Raw genomic sequence first — 18,647 nt, forward strand, 5'->3', positions numbered from 1 at the left:
GTCCTCATAATGTGGTAATATCATTATACACAGAGCTGTCTCTGTGTCCGCTGATCACTGTGTCCCTCTGCACAGACAGTGTTGTAACCCCAGTCTTTGAGACAAACAGGGTACAGGACAACACTCGTGTCAGGTTAGGATATCATTTCCAGAACCATCCAGACTACGGCTTCAGTATTTAACTTGTGCTCTAACACTAGTAAGATGGAGAGCTTTATTAGGCTACAGTCACAGTTCAGGTAGGAAATAGCCGAGTTACAGTTTTGACATACTTACTGGTAAACAGCTGTACTATTTTCTGCAGATTAAGATTTGACTTGCAAAACAAGAACCAATGAAACCACAAAAACCATCCTCATGTGGTCCTTAAAACTGTTTCACACTCCATAAACAATTACACATAACACCACTTGAACCAGGAACTTCATGGTGAGCACTTTTACTTTTAATCCTTAAATGCATTTTACTGTTAAATTTGTATACAATTATAAATATTAAAAATTAAACTCGTGGTATTTTAGTGTTGCTGTTCTTTCATAAAATATTTGAAATGACTGTAAACACCGCAATAATATAAACATTTGTTCATTTGGGAGTCGATGACAAATGATCTCCACCCTGTAACAGTGTCAATTTGGGAAAATTAGCACCAGCCAGTCGGCTAATAATAAAAATAAGAATTAAAAGCATACATGCATGCGCACTTGTCGAAATCCCCAAGTTGCAGAAACGTTACAGCAATTGCACTTCTAGCAGAAAAAGCTCCGGTATAATAAAATAACAAAAGCGGGGTTTTTACCGTCTCTTACAGAAACAGTAATCCGTCCCACCGCGCGTCTTATCGGGCAGTGTGCTGTGCTTATATGTCGGTGCTTACACATCCCGTCCGTGTGGCAGGCAGGCGGGCAGGCTGGGGCTCGGCTACACAGCAGTGTTGATGATATGTGCTGTCAGCTGAGCGCAGAGAACAGCCTGCTGCGGTACAGGCTGTTCCCGGCCTGGCTCGGCACGGAACGGGTTACAGGTCAGGGTGTCTATTGGAACACAGTGTTCTCATCAGCAGTGGCAGCGGTACAGCTACAGTACAGCCGGAACATTGTGTTACTTTGTGGCTGCTTTCCAAGACCTGCCCCTTAATTTTACACTAAGCGCCCTCCCACAACTCTACTCCACTCTCTCTCTCTCTTTTTTCCACCCTGTGCGTCTCTGCCTCTCTCCCTCACCAGTGTCATTTTGAAGTCCAGGATCCATGTGGCTACTTCACCGGCACGTTTATCGCCGCTAGAGGGGAAAAAACAGCGCTACATAGTAAACGCATGGGCAGAACATTTAGTTCCCTGGACATGAGATGAGAGGGGTGGCCGTGAATTAGGAGGAATAGACGCGGCTAAAAATCTACTGAAAATCCAGCGGGTCGCCAGCCGTTTCTGGGAAGACATTAAAAAAAAAGAAAGGAGCGCAAGGAAATGTGAGTCTTTGTATGCATTCCCGCTATTCTGCAGCTGAAAGACTTAATTAAGGAGTTAATTAAGACATAGTGTTTACCGGCTTTCCGGCGCTTTCTGCTCACGCCTGGCTGAGTTAAATGGACACTTGTTATTCATCATAAAGGTTTACCTTTAATGTAGAGGATAAAAAATCCCCAGCATGATAAAGCCAGCTATGCCTGTCAAAAAAAAAAAAAAAAAAAAAGATAGAAAGAAAGAAAAAGCTGTCCAGTTGAGGTTGTCTCAGAGATGATCTAGGATGGATGTTGAATTTGCCACACGTGCTGGGGCATTTGAGGTTACAGCTGGAAAATAAGGACTGGTAAGACTCCCTGTGTGTGTGTGTGTGTGTGTGTGTGTGTGTGTGTGTGTTTTATAGTGTGTGTGTGAATGTGGCAGTTGGCTGTGGTTCCCAGTGGACTTAAGATGAGGACAACAGTTTACATCCAGAATCCCTTTAGGCTTAGGTGTATCTGCATAAATTACAGGTTGTCTAACCCTGTTTCTGAGAATGAGGAACATTAACTCCATTCTGCGCTGATTCAGATCCATTTTGGACCAAGCAGAGAATTACAGGTCATAATGGTAGCCTCTGAACAACTTCAAATGTATGGGTGTCATGATACGTTTATTTAGGTTTAGAAGAGGAGGGGGGGGACAGAAGTGGAGTTGGCCTGCTGACACGGACACAGGTCGAGACACAGTTGCACAGATGAATCAGACATCCTCAGGGAGACATTTAGTGAAGATAAATTACTTCATAAATTACTAAATTACTTTACATGAAAATGTGTGTAGCGAAAAGGTGATGAGTTGTCAGTCACTGTCTTAAATTCACAGTCAAGCGCAGGCGCCACCTGTGCCACTGGAGCAGCAGAGTGATGTCCTTAAAACCAACTTCACCAGCTTTATTTTTAACTCCCCGTCAGGTTGCAAAAGATATGTCAGACTGCTTCAGGATGTCATTGTATTAGTCTGTCATGCACAGTGTGTGCTCACACGTTCATATATGAATCAGCAGCAGAGTAATGATGTGAGACAGGATATACACATAGACTGTGTGTGTCTGTGGATATGGTCTTTGCCTCATTGTCCTCTGTCCCTGCATTCCTCTGCAGGAGTTTAGCCTACGTGACATTTTATCTGGGTCCGAACTATTAGCAGTTGGTTCAGCATGTCATGAAAATAACATTTTTCACACAGAAAAAGATAAAAGTTAAATGATAATGTTGATGGAATGAATAACTTTTAATCATGTGAATACAATGATGATGGCAATTCAGCGGGCCATTTTTATGAGGTGAAAATCAGATGTCTTGTGAATGCAAATTTCAATCAATTTTAATAATGAAAATTTGCTTGTTTTAATGAAAAAATGGAAGCTGGATTGTACGTGAGGGGGTCTCAGATTGGTGAACACCATCAGGCTTTGCCAGCGGGGAACTGTGAATAGAAGGAACATTGTGTTCAGACACACACACACACACACACACACACACACACACACACACACACATCCACATGCACACACTCACGCACGTACAATGAGTTACATCTAAAATGAAATCCATGAAATTTAAAAAGACACAGGACAAGGTGTTGCTACAGCACAGACGGACATTTTGTGCTGCGCTTGTGTTGAAGAGTTCAGCAAATGAACACTTGATTTTTGAGAGTGATGCACAATTGAAGAAGCAGAATAAATTGTGCAGATATCAGTGGGACAGACTTTAAGGTTTTACCCTCTGGGTTGAGGCACATGGGTGGTGCCATGACTTGAGCTCTCCCTAGTTTTAAGACCGTTCTCATGCTCAGAAAATGAGTTCAAATCTATCCCTTGATCAATATCCAATGCAGTGAGCTTATTGCCGGGTTGGTGCATCTCAGGCCAACCGCTGCTGCTTCATTTTCATACAGGCTTTCTAAGAACTTCGTCACTGCAGCAGGATATCCAAATATTTGCACACGGTCATCAACAGCATCTGGGATGTCCTGAATGTGAGGACTGGACAGCTCATGGAAAAATCTAGAAAACGAATGCAGGGAATGAGAGCTTGAAAACCCACTGCCCTTGAGCAAAGTTTATAGCCTTAAAGCATCTCTGTGGAAATTTTAGAGTGCAGCCTGATCAGCAAGCTGCTTAACCCATCCCTGATTCGACTGTGTTGAGGCTTTGCAGTAAATATGAGCTGGACATTACTCAGATTGACAAGTTAAATCTGATTTATTACCTAAACTTGGGCAGGGAGCTTGAATGATGGGCGAGAGCTACAATAAGGTATCATGTGGTAAAATTCTTCAGGCAGAAGAGAGACTGCGACATCCGAGACATGATCTCTTATGTTTATTGATATAGTAACACAGACGACACAAACAAACACAAAGCACAGTGTATTACATAAATCACTTTCCACTGGTAGCTTGGAAGCACACAACCAACAATTTAAGAGACAACCTGCATCTTGTTTGCTTGCAATATGTTCACTTTAAAATGAAGCTATCTAGTTATTAACACTTCGTTAGTTTGCAAAACACATGCACATCTTTCAAATTGCAGGTTGATTTCTGCCTCAGAAGACTTAAAACACTTTTCAGTGCTCCCTTTAAATTTCTTTTAACTTTAATACATTTAGAAAAAGGACATTTCAAACCCAAATTGACATTGTTCCTCTGTACCTGTTAGAGGGCGAGGCTCAAAATGTTGTACAGATTGTAAATATAATAAAGTTAAATCCTTTTCAAGGCAGCATTCCTCAGTGCTGTGAATCTTGTGAGAAGCAGAAAACACCTCATGTGTGTTTTCTCATTGCAGATGTTACATTTTCATTTGCAGTCTTTACTTCACAGCCCTGGCCAAAAGTCCTTGCATTAGTAACATCCCAGCACCGTCTCAAAACAGCTGATGCTATCCGAGCAAGTGTTAACATCTCAGCTGTTGCATGTGATAATAATTGCCAAATACTGTTTGCCAGGATGCTTAACATAGCTAACTTGCTTTTTCATTGTCTTCGAACAATGTCAAGATTATTCCGTCAGGGTGGACGGAAAAAAATGCCTTCAGCCATGTGTACTGAGGTAGTAACAATGCTTGTCGACAGCGATTGCCCCTGTGATGACAGAGGCAACATTTAGCAGCTGTAACACCAACAGATCATTACAGTTTTAATGCTCTGGCAAAGCTGCATGGTGTCTCTTTTTGTTACATGGAGGTGTGAGACAGCAGCAGCAGTAATCTATCTATCTATCTATATGTCTGTCTGTCATTATGAGTATTGGTATCAAATATCTCGTCTGATCCCAGTGTTTCTGGAAATAGAAGAAGTGCAAGATAATGATATTAAAATCAGGCTTTTGACAGAATACTTATCAATCAGGTGGCAATGTATTTAACTGTATGTGTGATGAGAACTGATGTCATGAAAATAAAGACAACCTTCAATAGTTATGTGGATGTGGTGGCCATGCAGGTAGAGCTCAAATACTGTTTAAAATAACGTATTAGTTAAGAGTAAAGCAGCCTGAATGACCCAAAAGAGACACCATTTGAGCTATATCACAACACCACTTGTGAAAATCAGAGCATATGTAGCCACATATTCTGATAACATATCAGTGTGTCACCGCTGAGATGAAGAGTCATGATCAAATTCATTCTTACCTGCCTCTGAGATTACGTGACTGTATTTGTGGCGGTGCAGCTTTATCACTCTGTGAGCGTAGTGGAGCCCACACTTGTCCTGTGCACACGAGGAACAGGAATGAAATACTCATTACAAAATCTACATTGAAAATATCTAAATTAGGTCCTGCCGTCGTAACGGCTTGATGTGGATGTTATTTATAGATTGACAAAGAGCACAAAGGGCCATAAACTAATAGCCTGGAACGTACTGTACTTTGGTGAGTGCAGTGTGTTACAAAATAAAATGACTGAAGTAAGCAACACGCTGCTGCCTTTAACATATTTATAGTCATGTAACTACTTCATCTGTGGCAGTTCAGACAAGGTGTGGTACAGCTGAGTGATATCACAACTGCAGACCAAAGTAATACTCCTCATACAGCTGGGTTGAATGTGGCTTTTGCAGTAAAACTGTAAATACATCTTCAGTATGGTACATGGATTTAGAACATGTGCCCTTAAATAGCTCCAAGTTATATAATGTGGAGGGAAAAGTCAAGTTTACTGGGTGGAATATGGAGATCGTGTATTGATATTTTTGTCAGATTGTGATTTTCCAGTCTGGCTCCGCAAATTATATTTCCTGTGTCGTTTTCCTTGCTGCAACTTTGTCCCAAAGTGAAAACATGAGACACGAGGATATGTTATTTATGGTGCTCACATTGCTAATACGTAGGCTTGTGTGGTTATCATTTCTACAGTGTTACTGTGTGATGCCCACACGCAGAAATGACCACTGATCAGGACCTGCCTATGGACGGCCAGTCGGCCACAGCCGTGTTTGCAGCGAAGGGCATTGATGTAACACCGAATAAAGACCAAGGAGTTATCAAGGTATTTATTATCATTGCTTTAAATTTTAAGGTTTTATTATGGGTCCTTCAGGCACGATTAGGACTTCATGTTCCACCATAACAGCATGGTCATGATTTTCGTCTGTTCTGCCTGGATCTCAGAGCGTCTACCTCCTCTGTGTTCTCTGTTAGTCCAACTGGAAGCTTGTCTTTCCCGTCTGCAGGTTGTGAAGCGTCAGGGGATAGATGGAGACCGGCCAATGATTGGGGACAGAGTGACTGTCCATTACACTGGGAAGCTGCTCAACGGGAAAAAGTTTGACTGCAGTCGAGATCGCAAAGAACCTTTCTGCTTCAATGTGGGCAAGGGTAGGGGGCTTTATGCATTACTGTCAGACACGATGGTGCCTCAGCATTGACTCTCGTGTCTCTTTAATATGATTCTAGTCAGGAGACGGTTAGCTTTTCTTAGCATAAAGCCTGTAAACATGGGAAAACTGCTAGCCTGGCTCTGTCCAGTGGCAACAAAATCCACCTACTGGCATTTCTACAGCTCACTAATTAACACATTACATCTTGTTTGTTTAATTCAAACAAAAAATAAAGTGTGAAAACAACAACTTGTGGTTTTACAGGGCAATTATGTGGTTATGTGCCGGACTATTTCTTGGCAGGGTGCAGTAACTTCCTGGAATCTTCTGCTGGTTGCTCAGAACGCCCTTGTAAAACCACAGCTTGTCATTCCTGCGCCTTCACTTTTCAACAGATTTAAAAAAAAAGAAAAAGAAAAAAAAGAAGTAACATGTCAATTAATGATGTTCACAGGTGCTGGTGGGCTGATTTTGTCAGGCTTGCTGTTTCTGTTTCCATTCTTTATGCTAAGCTAATGCTAACTGTTACAGTGATGACAGTCTTCGCATCTAACTCTGGGCGAGAAAGAGAACAAGTTCCTGTTTCTTTATATTCACATGGTTATACTTTGAATTATTACATAACCCTTGAGTATTTTTATAAACCAGCAGCATCTCTCCATCCAGGTCAAGTTTTGAAGGCCTGGGACATTGGTGTGTTGTCCATGCAGGGAGGGGAGGTGTGCACGCTTCTGTGTAAACCAGAGTATGCTTATGGAATAGCTGGTAATCCCAACAAAATTCCTCCCAGCTCATCAGTAGTCTTCGAGGTAGGTGTGCCACGTGAGTGCTGCCTTTTGTGCATTAATTCTGCATCACACCGAGGGGCTCTGATAATTTAGGAGCATGTGTCAGTCTCTGCAGATGGAGCTCGCTGGTCATAAAATTAACTGGTTTGTCTATTTTAATCCCTCTCAGTACAACAGCCAGAGTAGTTCAGCTGCAACTCTTATCAGTCTGTTTGGAGCACAGTGGAGCACAGTGGGGATACGAGTGAGGCTTTCTCTGTCCTCTGTAATCAATGATAATTATAATTCAGTGCTGAGAAAAATCAAAAGAGATTTTGCCAACTGCTCTGCTGTACAAGTTACCCCCCATGAACACATCTTAGTCATTAAAATTAATATTCTACCCCCTATAATTTTTCTTTTGTCAACACTCCCTCTGTGTCATTGGCAACAATAAGAAAACTGTGTCAAACGTTACCAAGGGTCATATAATTGGGTGTTCGGTGTGTTCACTTCTTATGTGATTGCTCAGTATGTGCTCCACAGGCATTCAGGTTGCTCATTTACTTTTTAACAGAGGTATTGAATTTTGAGTAACACTTAACTTTAAGTGCCCCTTTTTAGCACTTACAAACAGTGTATACACATTTAATAAATTATGTATAAGACACTGTATTGCATTTGTAAGCAGATCAAAGTGTTAATCACTGTATTTGTACACGTGGGCACCCATATGTTTAGGCTGGTGCTTAAACTGATAATGAATGACATTATAGTAAATCACAGTAGTGATAGTATTAAATGTCTTCATAGAAGTTATCATTACTGTAGATGTTGTACATCAATAAACACTTACAAATGTCTTCACATCTGTGTATAACTGCATTGTAGTGCACCATAAACCATTTATTAAATGGTTTTATACAGCTTACAAATGCTAAAATCTTGCTGCCAAATATTGTTCAAACCCCCACTAGTTTACTTCAAATTCTAGTGGAGATCCAGAGGTTTCCAAAGATGTGCCAAATATGATTAAATTCTGGGAAAATGTGTATAAACTGATGTGCAGGACGTCCAAAAATATTTCCATTTGATGGAAGGGTGCAGCTATAAAACACAGGGTTGCAGGGTTGAAGGGTTGCTCTTAACCGGCTGATGGTGTGTTTGTCTTGTCCTATGATATGCATACACATGTGTCTCTGTGTCCAGAGTCTACCTGTGCTGTATCTCCAGCAGTCGTTATTTCTCTTCTTTTTTTATTTCCCTGACTTACGTGTCGACTCCTACTTGCTTTTCGTTATGTATTTGTTTTTCTCCTCCTACACCTACACCAAGTTAAGCAGAGCTGTAATTTTGTGTGCTGCTGTATATCCCTGTTTGAGCAGTACAATGATTAAACAAACGTTTACAACAAAACAGATGGAGCTACTCAAGTTTGAAGGAGAGATGCTTACAGACGACGGCGGCATCTTAAGAAGGATAAAGGTCAAAGGAGACGGTTATACTAATCCCAACGATGGAGCACGTGTTGACGGTAAACCGCTTCTTTCCTTCGTGGATAATTATTGATATTGTGCCAGTCTGCCAGATAACAAGTACATTAAAAGTTGCATCAGAGGGTAAAGTGTGTCATGATTCATGTCCCTCAGTGCACCTGGAAGGAAGCTGTGGCGGCAGATTGTTTGACTGCAGGGACGTCAGCTTTATTGTCGGTGAGGCTGAAGATAAAGGTGTTCCTCTCGGAGTGGACCGAGCCATGGACAAGATGCAGAAAGGGGAGTGCTGCATACTGTACTTAAAACCCAAGTAAGTTGCTGACAAACCTGAAAATGTGATCTCTGTCACTTCCCTTGCTCTCTCTGTGCAGTCACAGGCAGCCGGTCTTTATGTGGGATTGCTGGTAATTATCTCGGCTGTGGTCCTTCATTACACCAGTTAGGCCAAAATACAATTACGTATTTTGTATCTAATGTCAGATTTCTGCAGGACGATGATTATATTCATTTTGCTGTTTTAATATACACTCTTTCATCTTTGTCTTGTCTGATATGGGGTTTTGGAGACCGGTGTTTTAATGAGGAAACCCTTGGAATTTCCAAACATGCAGTTGTATTTCAGCAAAATCAGCTTAATGTGCACACGGACAAGGAACCTGACTCTGAAGTTGAAGAACAGCATAGGGGAATACAGGAAATACATATACAGCAAGAAACAAGGACAACAAAACTGAGCACAGATGGGTAAAAACAAAAGTATTACTATTATCTTCATACAAGTGGATAAAAAACAAGTGTAAATATAAATACATATAAAAAGCAACAACATACAGAGGCTATATATAGGTCAAGTGTTTCTGCAAACTGTAAACAAATACGAATACTGCAAACAAATAAACACTGAATGGGTAAAAAATGAATTTAGATCCATGAAGTCAGTGTTTATGGAGAATATTAGCATGTATACATGTATATAAACAGTATATGCAGCATGCAGGATTTATGTTTGATACTGATAAACATGTTAAAGTGTGGATTTTAAACTGTGAACATTTAATGTTTCACTTGTTTGGGTGTTTGCGTTACAGTGTTACTGACAGTATGATTTAAGTGTTCATCAATGTGACGGCCTGCGGAAACAGCCGCTGACAGTAATTTGAGTGCTAATAATAATAATAATTATTATTATCATTATCACTTGATCTTACAGAAAGCATTCATTCATGTGCCGTTCTTTGTGAACTTAATCCACCTCGATTCTTAAAAAACACAGAGAACAAAAATACTGCACAACCCAAACCTCATCATATGGTTCCCCTAATTAAAAAAAAAAAAGAAAACAGATAGAAAATAAGGAGGAATTATAAAGATAAACAGAGCACATTGCATTGCCCAAACCACATCATATCACTTGTCTTAACCGCACCCATACCAACCCTCCCCATTATCCCCCCAGGCAAAGCAATACAAAGTGCTGGTGTTAAGTACCAGGAATTTATTGCACACTAACAATTTATACTGAGAGTTCATGCCAGCACGCAGTCGGCCCGCACAGAGGCTGAAATCTGAGAATAAAAGAATAGAATAAAGACGTGCAGACAAAAATAAATAGAAAATAATATCACAAAACCCTAAATTCACTCTGCTGTATCTCCCAAAATACTTCTTGTCTGTTTGGCAATGTGTATGTACATTTGTCCCTGTGCCTGTAGATGTTTTCATCCAGTTAAGAGCCATCAGCCTCTTGCTCTCTGTTTTAATCCTTAGAACGAGCGTTCATAACAAATAGGTTACAAAGGGAGCCGTATTGAAACCAACTGTTCGATTGTGTGATGCACTTTTTTCCGAACATCTTCACCAACCCACGTTCTCATTAGCAGTTTATAAGAGTTTTCCGTTTGCATCACAGCATTCTGAGTGAGTGTTTGGAATATTCCAATGGAATGGATCAGTGTCAGGTTTTAATCAGACGTGATTTCCCACACTGAACTTTGAGTTGACAGTCAGGCTCATGCTCTGTCACTTCTGGTTTTTTTTTTATTTTTTCATAGGTATGGCTTTGGAAGTGAAGGTAAACCTGAATACAAAATTGGACCAGACAAAGACGTCGTATACGAAGTCACTCTCAAAGACTTTACAAGGGTGAGCCCTGCTTTCTTCTTTTTATATCTAGAGAAATAAACAGAGCGGTTATGAGTGTGGTTTTGGTTGGTTTTTCCATTTAAGACAAACAATTTCAAACACACTTTGAGCAAGGTTCAACAAGTCCTCCATAGTTCTGCAGATGCTTTCAGTCGAAACAGAAACACCAGTGTTTACTCATTTTCTGTGACGTTAACTGTGACTCCACAAGGCTAAAGAATCCTGGGAAATGGACTTGAATGAAAAGCTGGATTTGGCTGCTGGAGTTAAGCATAAAGGGAATCAATATTTTAAGGTACAGTCCCCGTGCTGATCTTTTATCTCAACAAATGATTATTTCTAACGTCAACGTGGTCATAAATTGGTATTATCTGTCTGTAGGCAGGGCAGCACTACCAGGCAGTTATCCAGTACCAGCGCATCGTTTCCTGGCTAGAAATGGAGTGTGGCTCTGGCATCGAGCAGCAGAAGAGGATACAGGACTTTATTTTGACGTCACACCTCAATTTAGCGTTGTGTTTCCTGCGGATGAAAGAGTTCTCACAAGTGGTGGAGAACTGCAACAAGGTGAGCTTAAGACGGTCCCTGTTTAAACACCGTTCAGTTTCCTGAGCTGCTGATGTTCTGGATATTTTCTTAACTGATCACTCTGTGTGTGTGTGTGTGTGTGTGTGTGTGTAAGGTGATTGAGCTGGACGAGAGCAACGAGAAGGCTTTGTATCGTCGTGGGGAAGCACGGCTCCTCCGTAACGAGTTCAGCCTGGCCATGGCAGACTTTCAGCAAGTGCTGCAGGTCAACCCCTCGAATCGAGCAGCTCGTGCTCAGATTTCCATCTGCCTGAGCAAGATTAAAGAACATCATGAGCAGGACAAGAAGACTTACGCCAACATGTTCCAGAAATTTGCAGAACGGGATGCCAAGGTCTGTAAACTCACAGTTCTCAGCCCAACTCGTTTGTCTTTTCTCTTCTTCGTTCTTTGCTTTTCTTGAACCGAGTGAATTAAATATTTACAATAATTTTAAATTGGAAGAAACAGTTAACAACTCTGAAAATTACAGTATATAATGTCTTTTAATTATAAACACTTTGCTCTCCACACACACACACACACACACACACACACACACACAAACACACACACACACACACGGGCACACACATGTTGTGTTTTTATCACTTGTGGGGACATTACATAGACTTACATTCATTTCCTGGAGACTTACCCTAACCCTAACCATAATCACTATTTGCCTATTCCTAACCCTATACCTAACCTAACCTTACCTAGCCCGTAACCCTATCCTCAGTCTTCACCCTAAAATTTAATGATTTACATTGTGGGGACCAGTAATTTTGTCCCCACAAGTAAGGTGAGTCCCCACATGTGACTGTGTAAACAGATATTTGTCCCCACAATGAGTAATACATGGGAACACACACACACACACACACACACACACACACACTCACACACACACACACACTGTGGAAATTATATTGTTAGCTCTGCACTTTTTAAAAGGTATTGCAGAAATCATCCTGTTTTCAGTTTCCTGACTGACTGAATCAGTCCTTCTGCTGTTTAATGTACAGATAACTTTATTTATGGAGGACTTTTAAAACAAAGTTCCAAAATTCTTTTCAAATTAAAAACATATCAGCACCACAAAAACAGTACTTCTCACTTTCCACTGATGTCATAATTTAGAGCCATTTCATTAATTTATCCTTCGATACGTTGAATTTAAACAACAAACAGCTGAAGGACTAGACATCACAATTGTTGAATTTCACTTGTATTTCAGTTATGGAAATTACATCTGATGCATTTGACTCCCATACAAATTATTTTATCTGGTAATGGTCAGCCATTTTGTAGATCACCGTTAGAATTATTGATATAATTAATGGGATCCATCCCACCACGACAAGCCAAATGGCCTGTAAAACGTTTCATTGTTAATGAGAGGGCCCTTTCATTCAAATCCATTACATTCATATAAGTCATTTATTGTTTATTTTAAAGGCTTCAGTTACATTTTGACCGTAAATCCTGTTTTTGTATTGTCCTCCTGCCTGTTATTGTGGTTTCTTCAGTATTATGCTGACCTCTAGTGGTCATGCATGGATTTATTGATTCTTAACTATTGATGCAGATGCTTCTCTGTTAAAAAAGAACAACATTTCTCAAGACAAAGTGCAAATAACATTTTTTTAAGTAGAAAAATTTTGGTTAGGTCTAACAGTTTTGAATTCTATTCAATAGATTTTCGTCACATTCTCACAAAGTGCATATTTTCATGTTATATGTAGGGGTCTATGATTTTTTAAAATTTTTATTTTTCAGACTTATTCTCATCAGTCTAATGTCCTGCCTTAAACAATGGTTTATTTTAGACTGCTGTAGTCACTTGTGCGTCATTTCTCCTCAATAGACTGGGAAGACGAAGAGGAGGCGGGATGAGAGCGTGAGGAGCGGCATGAATGGTGAAACGGGCATTAAGCGACGGCGGAGGAGTCAGGACTGTCCGTCGTAACAGTGACATTTGAAAGGGAGAAAAAGAATAGCATGCCTCTCTTTGCTCTCCAAGCCCTGGGAGCAGAGACGGGAACAAAGTCGTATAAAGGCCTCTAATCCAAACCTCTTTATCCCAAAATCCAACGTTACCATTCCTGCATATAAAGCAGAGAGCTAGCAGGGACGTTTGCAAGCCAAACAGCATTTCCCCTGTCACACAGACTGTGCAACTGCCAGCACGCACCTTCCCGTGGAGTTAGGACTGCAGAATCAGTGAGTTAAGATTGGTGAACACTTCTAGCCCCCACTTATATTTTGAAAAAATCTAATTTATTTCTTGAAAAACAAAGAGGAATTCCATTTTGTTAGTCATTAGGCCGCTGAGGAGAGCTGAGATGTTCCTCCACAGTGTGTTTCTAATTCCAAAACTTTACTCTGACTTGCATTTGGTATTAAGCCTCGTCTTAGGCAGCTGCATGCATGTATCATGATGTGTTTGGGATACAGACTTGAAACCTTGCTATTATTTTTAAATGTGCAATATGTACTTTGGATAAGAAGTGTAACAAAGCCCCGTTAGCTAAGTGGTATTTTAAACAAACATTTGATCAATTCTACTTTTCTGTGCAGACGTGTCACAGTCTGCCTCTCTGTCCCTCCCTCCCACACATTCCTACTGCCTATCCTCCTGATGTTTCCCCCCCTTACCCCATCACCTGACTGCCCCACCCACCTACTCACCTGTTCCCACTCATCAACCTTAGAATGTGGTCCAGAGGTGAAAAATATTCCATCCTCTTGTCTATTCCTAAGCACTTTTCCTTGACTTTGATGGGAAATGAAGTCATGAAGTTAAGAAAAGATGGGAAGGAGACTTCATAAGGACAACCCTGGTGCTAAGAGAATCCGACTGCAGCTACGCTAGGCTACGTAATTATGCAAAGGTGGTCATTTTACATTTGTAAGTGTTGCAAGGATTTGTGCATTATCTCCTCTCCTTGTGGGAAGGATAGTCCAGTGTACCCTACAGTAAAGGGGATAAGAAAGCATTGAAACACCTTTCCTTCGCATTCACAGATTCCAGCCAGCTCTCATCACGGCTGCCACTTAGATACTTCTGGGTCATTTCACTCAATTAGGAGCCAAAAAAGACTATTTGATCGCGACCCTGCTGTTACCTGACCTTCATCGCCCACCTGCCCACCTAATTCTGCTTTCCCCAGCTTTTTAACCCATTTTCGTTCACTCCTTCTCACTTCATCCCAGTTGCTTTTTACCTCCCTAACTGCCTGTCTGCCTGTCTGCCTGCCTATCTGCCTACCTTCACCTGCCTGTCTGCCTGCCTACCTTCACCTGCCTGTCTGTCTGCCTGCCTGTAAGCCTTGACTCTTCAATAAACCACTGAAATCCTCCTGCAGCCTCCTCGACTGTCTGCCCTTGGGTCCTTCCCCCGCTGCCACTCTTTCTCTCACTGCTGTGACACAAGAGTAAGAAAAGCAGATTTTCCATCACTTAGCCTTGGTTCATAAAAAATAATCATAGTGTAAGAACGTCTGCATTCATTATTTTAATTTGTTGGGCAAAAAAAGAAATTACAGAAATACAGAATCCAGGATTCATAAAAAGAAGTCTCCTCCAAACATCAGTCAGCGGAGAGGCAGAGAGTAGAATCTGAAGAAAGCACAAACTATAGACGTGAAATTATACCAAAACATAAGTCTGTAATTTTGGTGTTCTGGCAAATTCGCTATTCGCTGTATTTAGTTGTTGCCAGTAACAGCTGAATTAATACAGGATTAATTTTTGACATTGAAATACTATCTATAAAGCCAAATCAGCACTTCTATTTTGAAGCCTAATAGAAGCTTAACTGCGCTCTAGAGAGATTATTTCCAGAAATACAGTTCAGATTTAGTCCCTTGTTTTCTGCAAAGATGAGGAATTGTTTTACTGAGATGGAGAAGACCACAGTCATGCACTAAAGTAATTTATTCATGATGCACGATAAGTCATTATTCATTTGTTGAAATCTTGCGTTTTATCTATCGACACAAACAGTGAAGTTAGTCTGGTATTGTAGTTGTTCAAGCAGCTGACGATGGGAGCGATAACATGTTTTTTAAGGCCTAACTACAGTTTAATCTGGTGGTACCTTCAAAAAATTTAGACAAAAATGAAATGTTTCTGAGCTTTGGTGGATTTTTCGTGACTGATGGCTCAAAGTGTCTTCTTCTGTTGGACTTGTGGTGTATTTCATCTGTCGACACACAGAAAATCTTCATTCAACAGGTGAATACAGGCCCGCCTTTGTATTTGAGTGCAAGTGGGCGAGGGACACACAAACTGCAGTTAAGCTTTAATATCGTCAAAACCACAATTTTCTTTCAGTCTTTCACAAATTTCATCAACCCTGGTCATGTGATCATCGACATCTTTTTATATCTGTGCAGTTCTTTTTGCCTCAGTCTCAAAACAGGCGTCTCTTTATTTCACTGCATCTGTTTTTTTTTTTTTTTTTTTCTCTTAGCGTGTGAATGTTGGTAGATAGTGGACAATGATGCACTTTGGAGACAGTCAAGTCAACACTGTTATCTTTTCATGAAATGTCGGGATCTTGACAATAATCTTCATGTTTTATAAACATTGGTTGTTTCAGAATGAAAACCTTAGCTGTCTTAAATATTTTGTGTAAAAAAAAAAAAAAAAATCAACGGTGTGTATGTGTGTGTGTTAATATATATTGTTGTATGTTAGCAAGGTTTTTAAACAGCTTACTGCTTAACGTTTTCAAGTACTGCTGGCTCTAAACATTCAAATATTTTGTACAGTGGAAAAGAGCATGAAGTACTTTTTCTAGCAATTTGAAATTGTGTTTAATATACTGAATATTTATCCCCCGCTGTCAACTACAAAAAGATTTCCAGGCCTCTAAGTGACTAGGAATCCACAATCAAACATGTCCACGGGACAAAAAAGGAATGTTAAGGAATTATTTGGACAATTTTGACGTAAACAAACAAGATAAAATGCAGCTGGTTAAACTGCAGCATGGTCCATGTGAGACTGGTTCTATTAGCCGAAGTGTTGTGTCATACAATATGTTTACATATATTCAAAAGATTTTCACCCTATGAAGCAAAATGTGGTCAATGTTTTAAACTGGCATTTATGCAAAAGAAATATTTTCTGACAAAAAACTATGTAAGGTACCTTTGTTCATGTCTTCTTTATATATTTTTTTATTTTTTTGCACTTTAAAAGCATTAAATAAATCCGAGTTGCATTAAAAGAAAGATGTCCTTCTTTGAGTTAAAGGTCAATATTTGACAGTGTAACAAATTGTGGAGACGTTTGAATGAATCTAATATGATACTTAAACATCAAAATTGACTGCCTGAACATGATTTATGGCAAGAGATTTTGTGATTCCAGCTTTTTCTTTTCTTTCAGTGCTGTATTTTAGGAGATACATACCCAGATTTATGAAGAGTTCCATTATTTTTGACATAGCACATCATAAATGTGAATGAAAGCTACTCATTTATACTGACTGTATTGTTCACACTCAGGTTTAGCCAGGTATTCTCTCCCATACCAGCAGATCTAAGCTCATGGCAGCTGTACATTACATTTGCCACATTATTTTACATCTGATCATTATTTTACATCCACATGATCATTCATTTAGATTCGTGTTTGTAAGTCCAATATTCGGTGCTGAGTGGGTGGTGTATGGTGGGCTTTTAGAGCTTCTTCACTGAAAACATGGTGAGAGTGAACCAAAACATTACAGTTGACCCTGAAAACAACAGTTTCTGGAGCCTTTGGTCATATAATTGCACGATCATCATGAGGACATGGAGCTCGCTCAGTTATCATACAGTTGTAGATGTTCAAACTTCCATTTTTCTGAGCATTTCTTGTCTGTTTTAGCTAAGAATGAAGATCTTATGGTATGATTGAAAGCTACAGAACAGCTACTAAATGGACCTCATGTCAAGGTCAAGAGTGAACTTTGAGCCTCAGCTTTGAAGTCATCAAAGTGCAAAGGTGGTCATTTTACATTTGTAAGTGTTGCAAGGATTTGTGCATTATCTCCTCTCCTTGTGGAAAGGATAGTCCAGTGTACCCTACAGCCTCAGCTTTGAAGTCATCAAAGTGCGGAACAAAAGCGGTAAATTGCAGATCTACAGTTCTAAGACCACTGGACAAACACCAACAGCTGATGGAAATCATGAGATCTGATCAAACACCAAAGACACAACAGTTTATTCATCATGATCCCTTTAATGGGCTGTAGCACAAAGCAAAATCATTTTTCAATTATTGCCAAATTACTGTGAATTACTAACATTTTATTAAGAATTTTATTTTAGAAATCCTCATGGGCTAAACAAAGGTAAAATGTGATCAGGACTACAACAGCAAACTGGTAAACTGATCATTACTGAACATTTGTAAACGATTAATAGCTTACTTGAATTACTGTCCATATTGATCTAATTAATTCATCAAACGTTAAGTACTGATTCTTCCTCATTCATGCTGAGTCTGGTTATGAGATGAAAACATGGAACATGATGCTTATTAATACTGAATCACATTAATACCTGATCATCACCTCATTCATAGATAATATTCAAAGAATGGTACATTGCTTAATAACATTAAAATCATAAAAGGAACTTTTTACATACAAATCCCATCATCATTCAATCTCACGAATAGGTAAAACATTAGCCAACTGTTTGTTCATGATGTATTATCCATAGGCAATATAAAATGAGACACTTGAATTCAATTTGAACATGAATTCAAAGAACTTCTGCCACAGATCACTTTTGACAACATTTCCTTTCAAAAAACAAATTCAGATGGATCATTAAATGGGAAAAATGTCATATTACAGCATTTTTGTGTTAAAGGCAACTATTGCCACAGATTTAAATGACATACGATATGAAAAAGATACAAAATTATATAAACATTAACCAGAAACTTGATAAATGAGTGTTCTGTATAAAAACTATAATTACACAAGTTCAAATTTGAGACTACAGTCAAAATATAATCTACTGTGTATGTCTGTTAAAAATAGCATTTTTCTGATTCTGACTGTTACAGCCAACAGGTTAGTTTCTCTTTTACATTCAGCGCGTCTATCAACTTGCTGGCATTACCATTTTGTTGTATCTAACACCAAACAAACACTTAAGTGTCGGGACAGCATGGCGGCTCAGTCGGCTAAGGTGCACGCAGTGTCTGAGGTTTGTATCTGACCCTTAATGCTGACTGCTGGATTCCTCTTTCATGTCATTGTTTTATTTCAATTTACATTTGGCAAATTTAATTTATGTCATTCACAGTGACCTAAAAGTGACTCAAGTG

The 18,647-nt window shown here is 39.7% G+C and overlaps 1 protein-coding gene across 3 annotated transcripts; it reads left to right on the plus strand.

Moving 5' to 3' along the window:
• Window positions 1–385: 385 nt before the first annotated feature.
• fkbp5 (FKBP prolyl isomerase 5) lies at window positions 386–16,552 on the plus strand. Of its 3 annotated transcripts, none has more exons than XM_076759195.1 (11): window positions 386–429; window positions 5,871–6,003; window positions 6,188–6,332; window positions 7,001–7,143; window positions 8,521–8,635; window positions 8,751–8,907; window positions 10,649–10,739; window positions 10,951–11,034; window positions 11,121–11,306; window positions 11,422–11,661; window positions 13,177–16,552. In XM_076759195.1, the coding sequence occupies exons 2-11, from the start codon at window positions 5,899–5,901 to the stop codon at window positions 13,276–13,278; spliced, it is 1,368 nt and encodes a 455-aa protein (XP_076615310.1). In that variant the 5' UTR covers window positions 386–429; window positions 5,871–5,898; the 3' UTR covers window positions 13,279–16,552. The 3 variants fall into 3 exon arrangements, with proteins under 3 accessions (XP_076615310.1, XP_076615292.1, XP_076615300.1); XM_076759177.1 differs by lacking the exon at window positions 386–429 and adding an exon at window positions 1,199–1,468; XM_076759185.1 differs by lacking the exon at window positions 386–429 and adding an exon at window positions 1,729–1,809.
• The last annotated feature ends 2,095 nt before the right edge of the window (window positions 16,553–18,647 follow it).

The sequence above is a fragment of the Chaetodon auriga genome, chromosome 2, assembly GCF_051107435.1.
Source record: "Chaetodon auriga isolate fChaAug3 chromosome 2, fChaAug3.hap1, whole genome shotgun sequence".
NCBI classification, from domain to species: Eukaryota; Metazoa; Chordata; class Actinopteri; order Chaetodontiformes; family Chaetodontidae; genus Chaetodon; species Chaetodon auriga.

What these genes read in the sequence shown, in the direction of transcription:
- fkbp5 (XM_076759195.1), top strand. Translation starts at nt 5,899, where the DNA reads ATGACCACTGATCAGGACCTGCCTATGGACGGCCAGTCGGCCACAGCC. An exon ending in AAGGGAATCAATATTTTAAG is followed by an intron (nt 11,035 to 11,120) that starts GTACAGTCCCCG and finishes ATCTGTCTGTAG; the next exon opens with GCAGGGCAGCACTACCAGGC. An exon ending in TTGCAGAACGGGATGCCAAG is followed by an intron (nt 11,662 to 13,176) that starts GTCTGTAAACTC and finishes TCTCCTCAATAG; the next exon opens with ACTGGGAAGACGAAGAGGAG.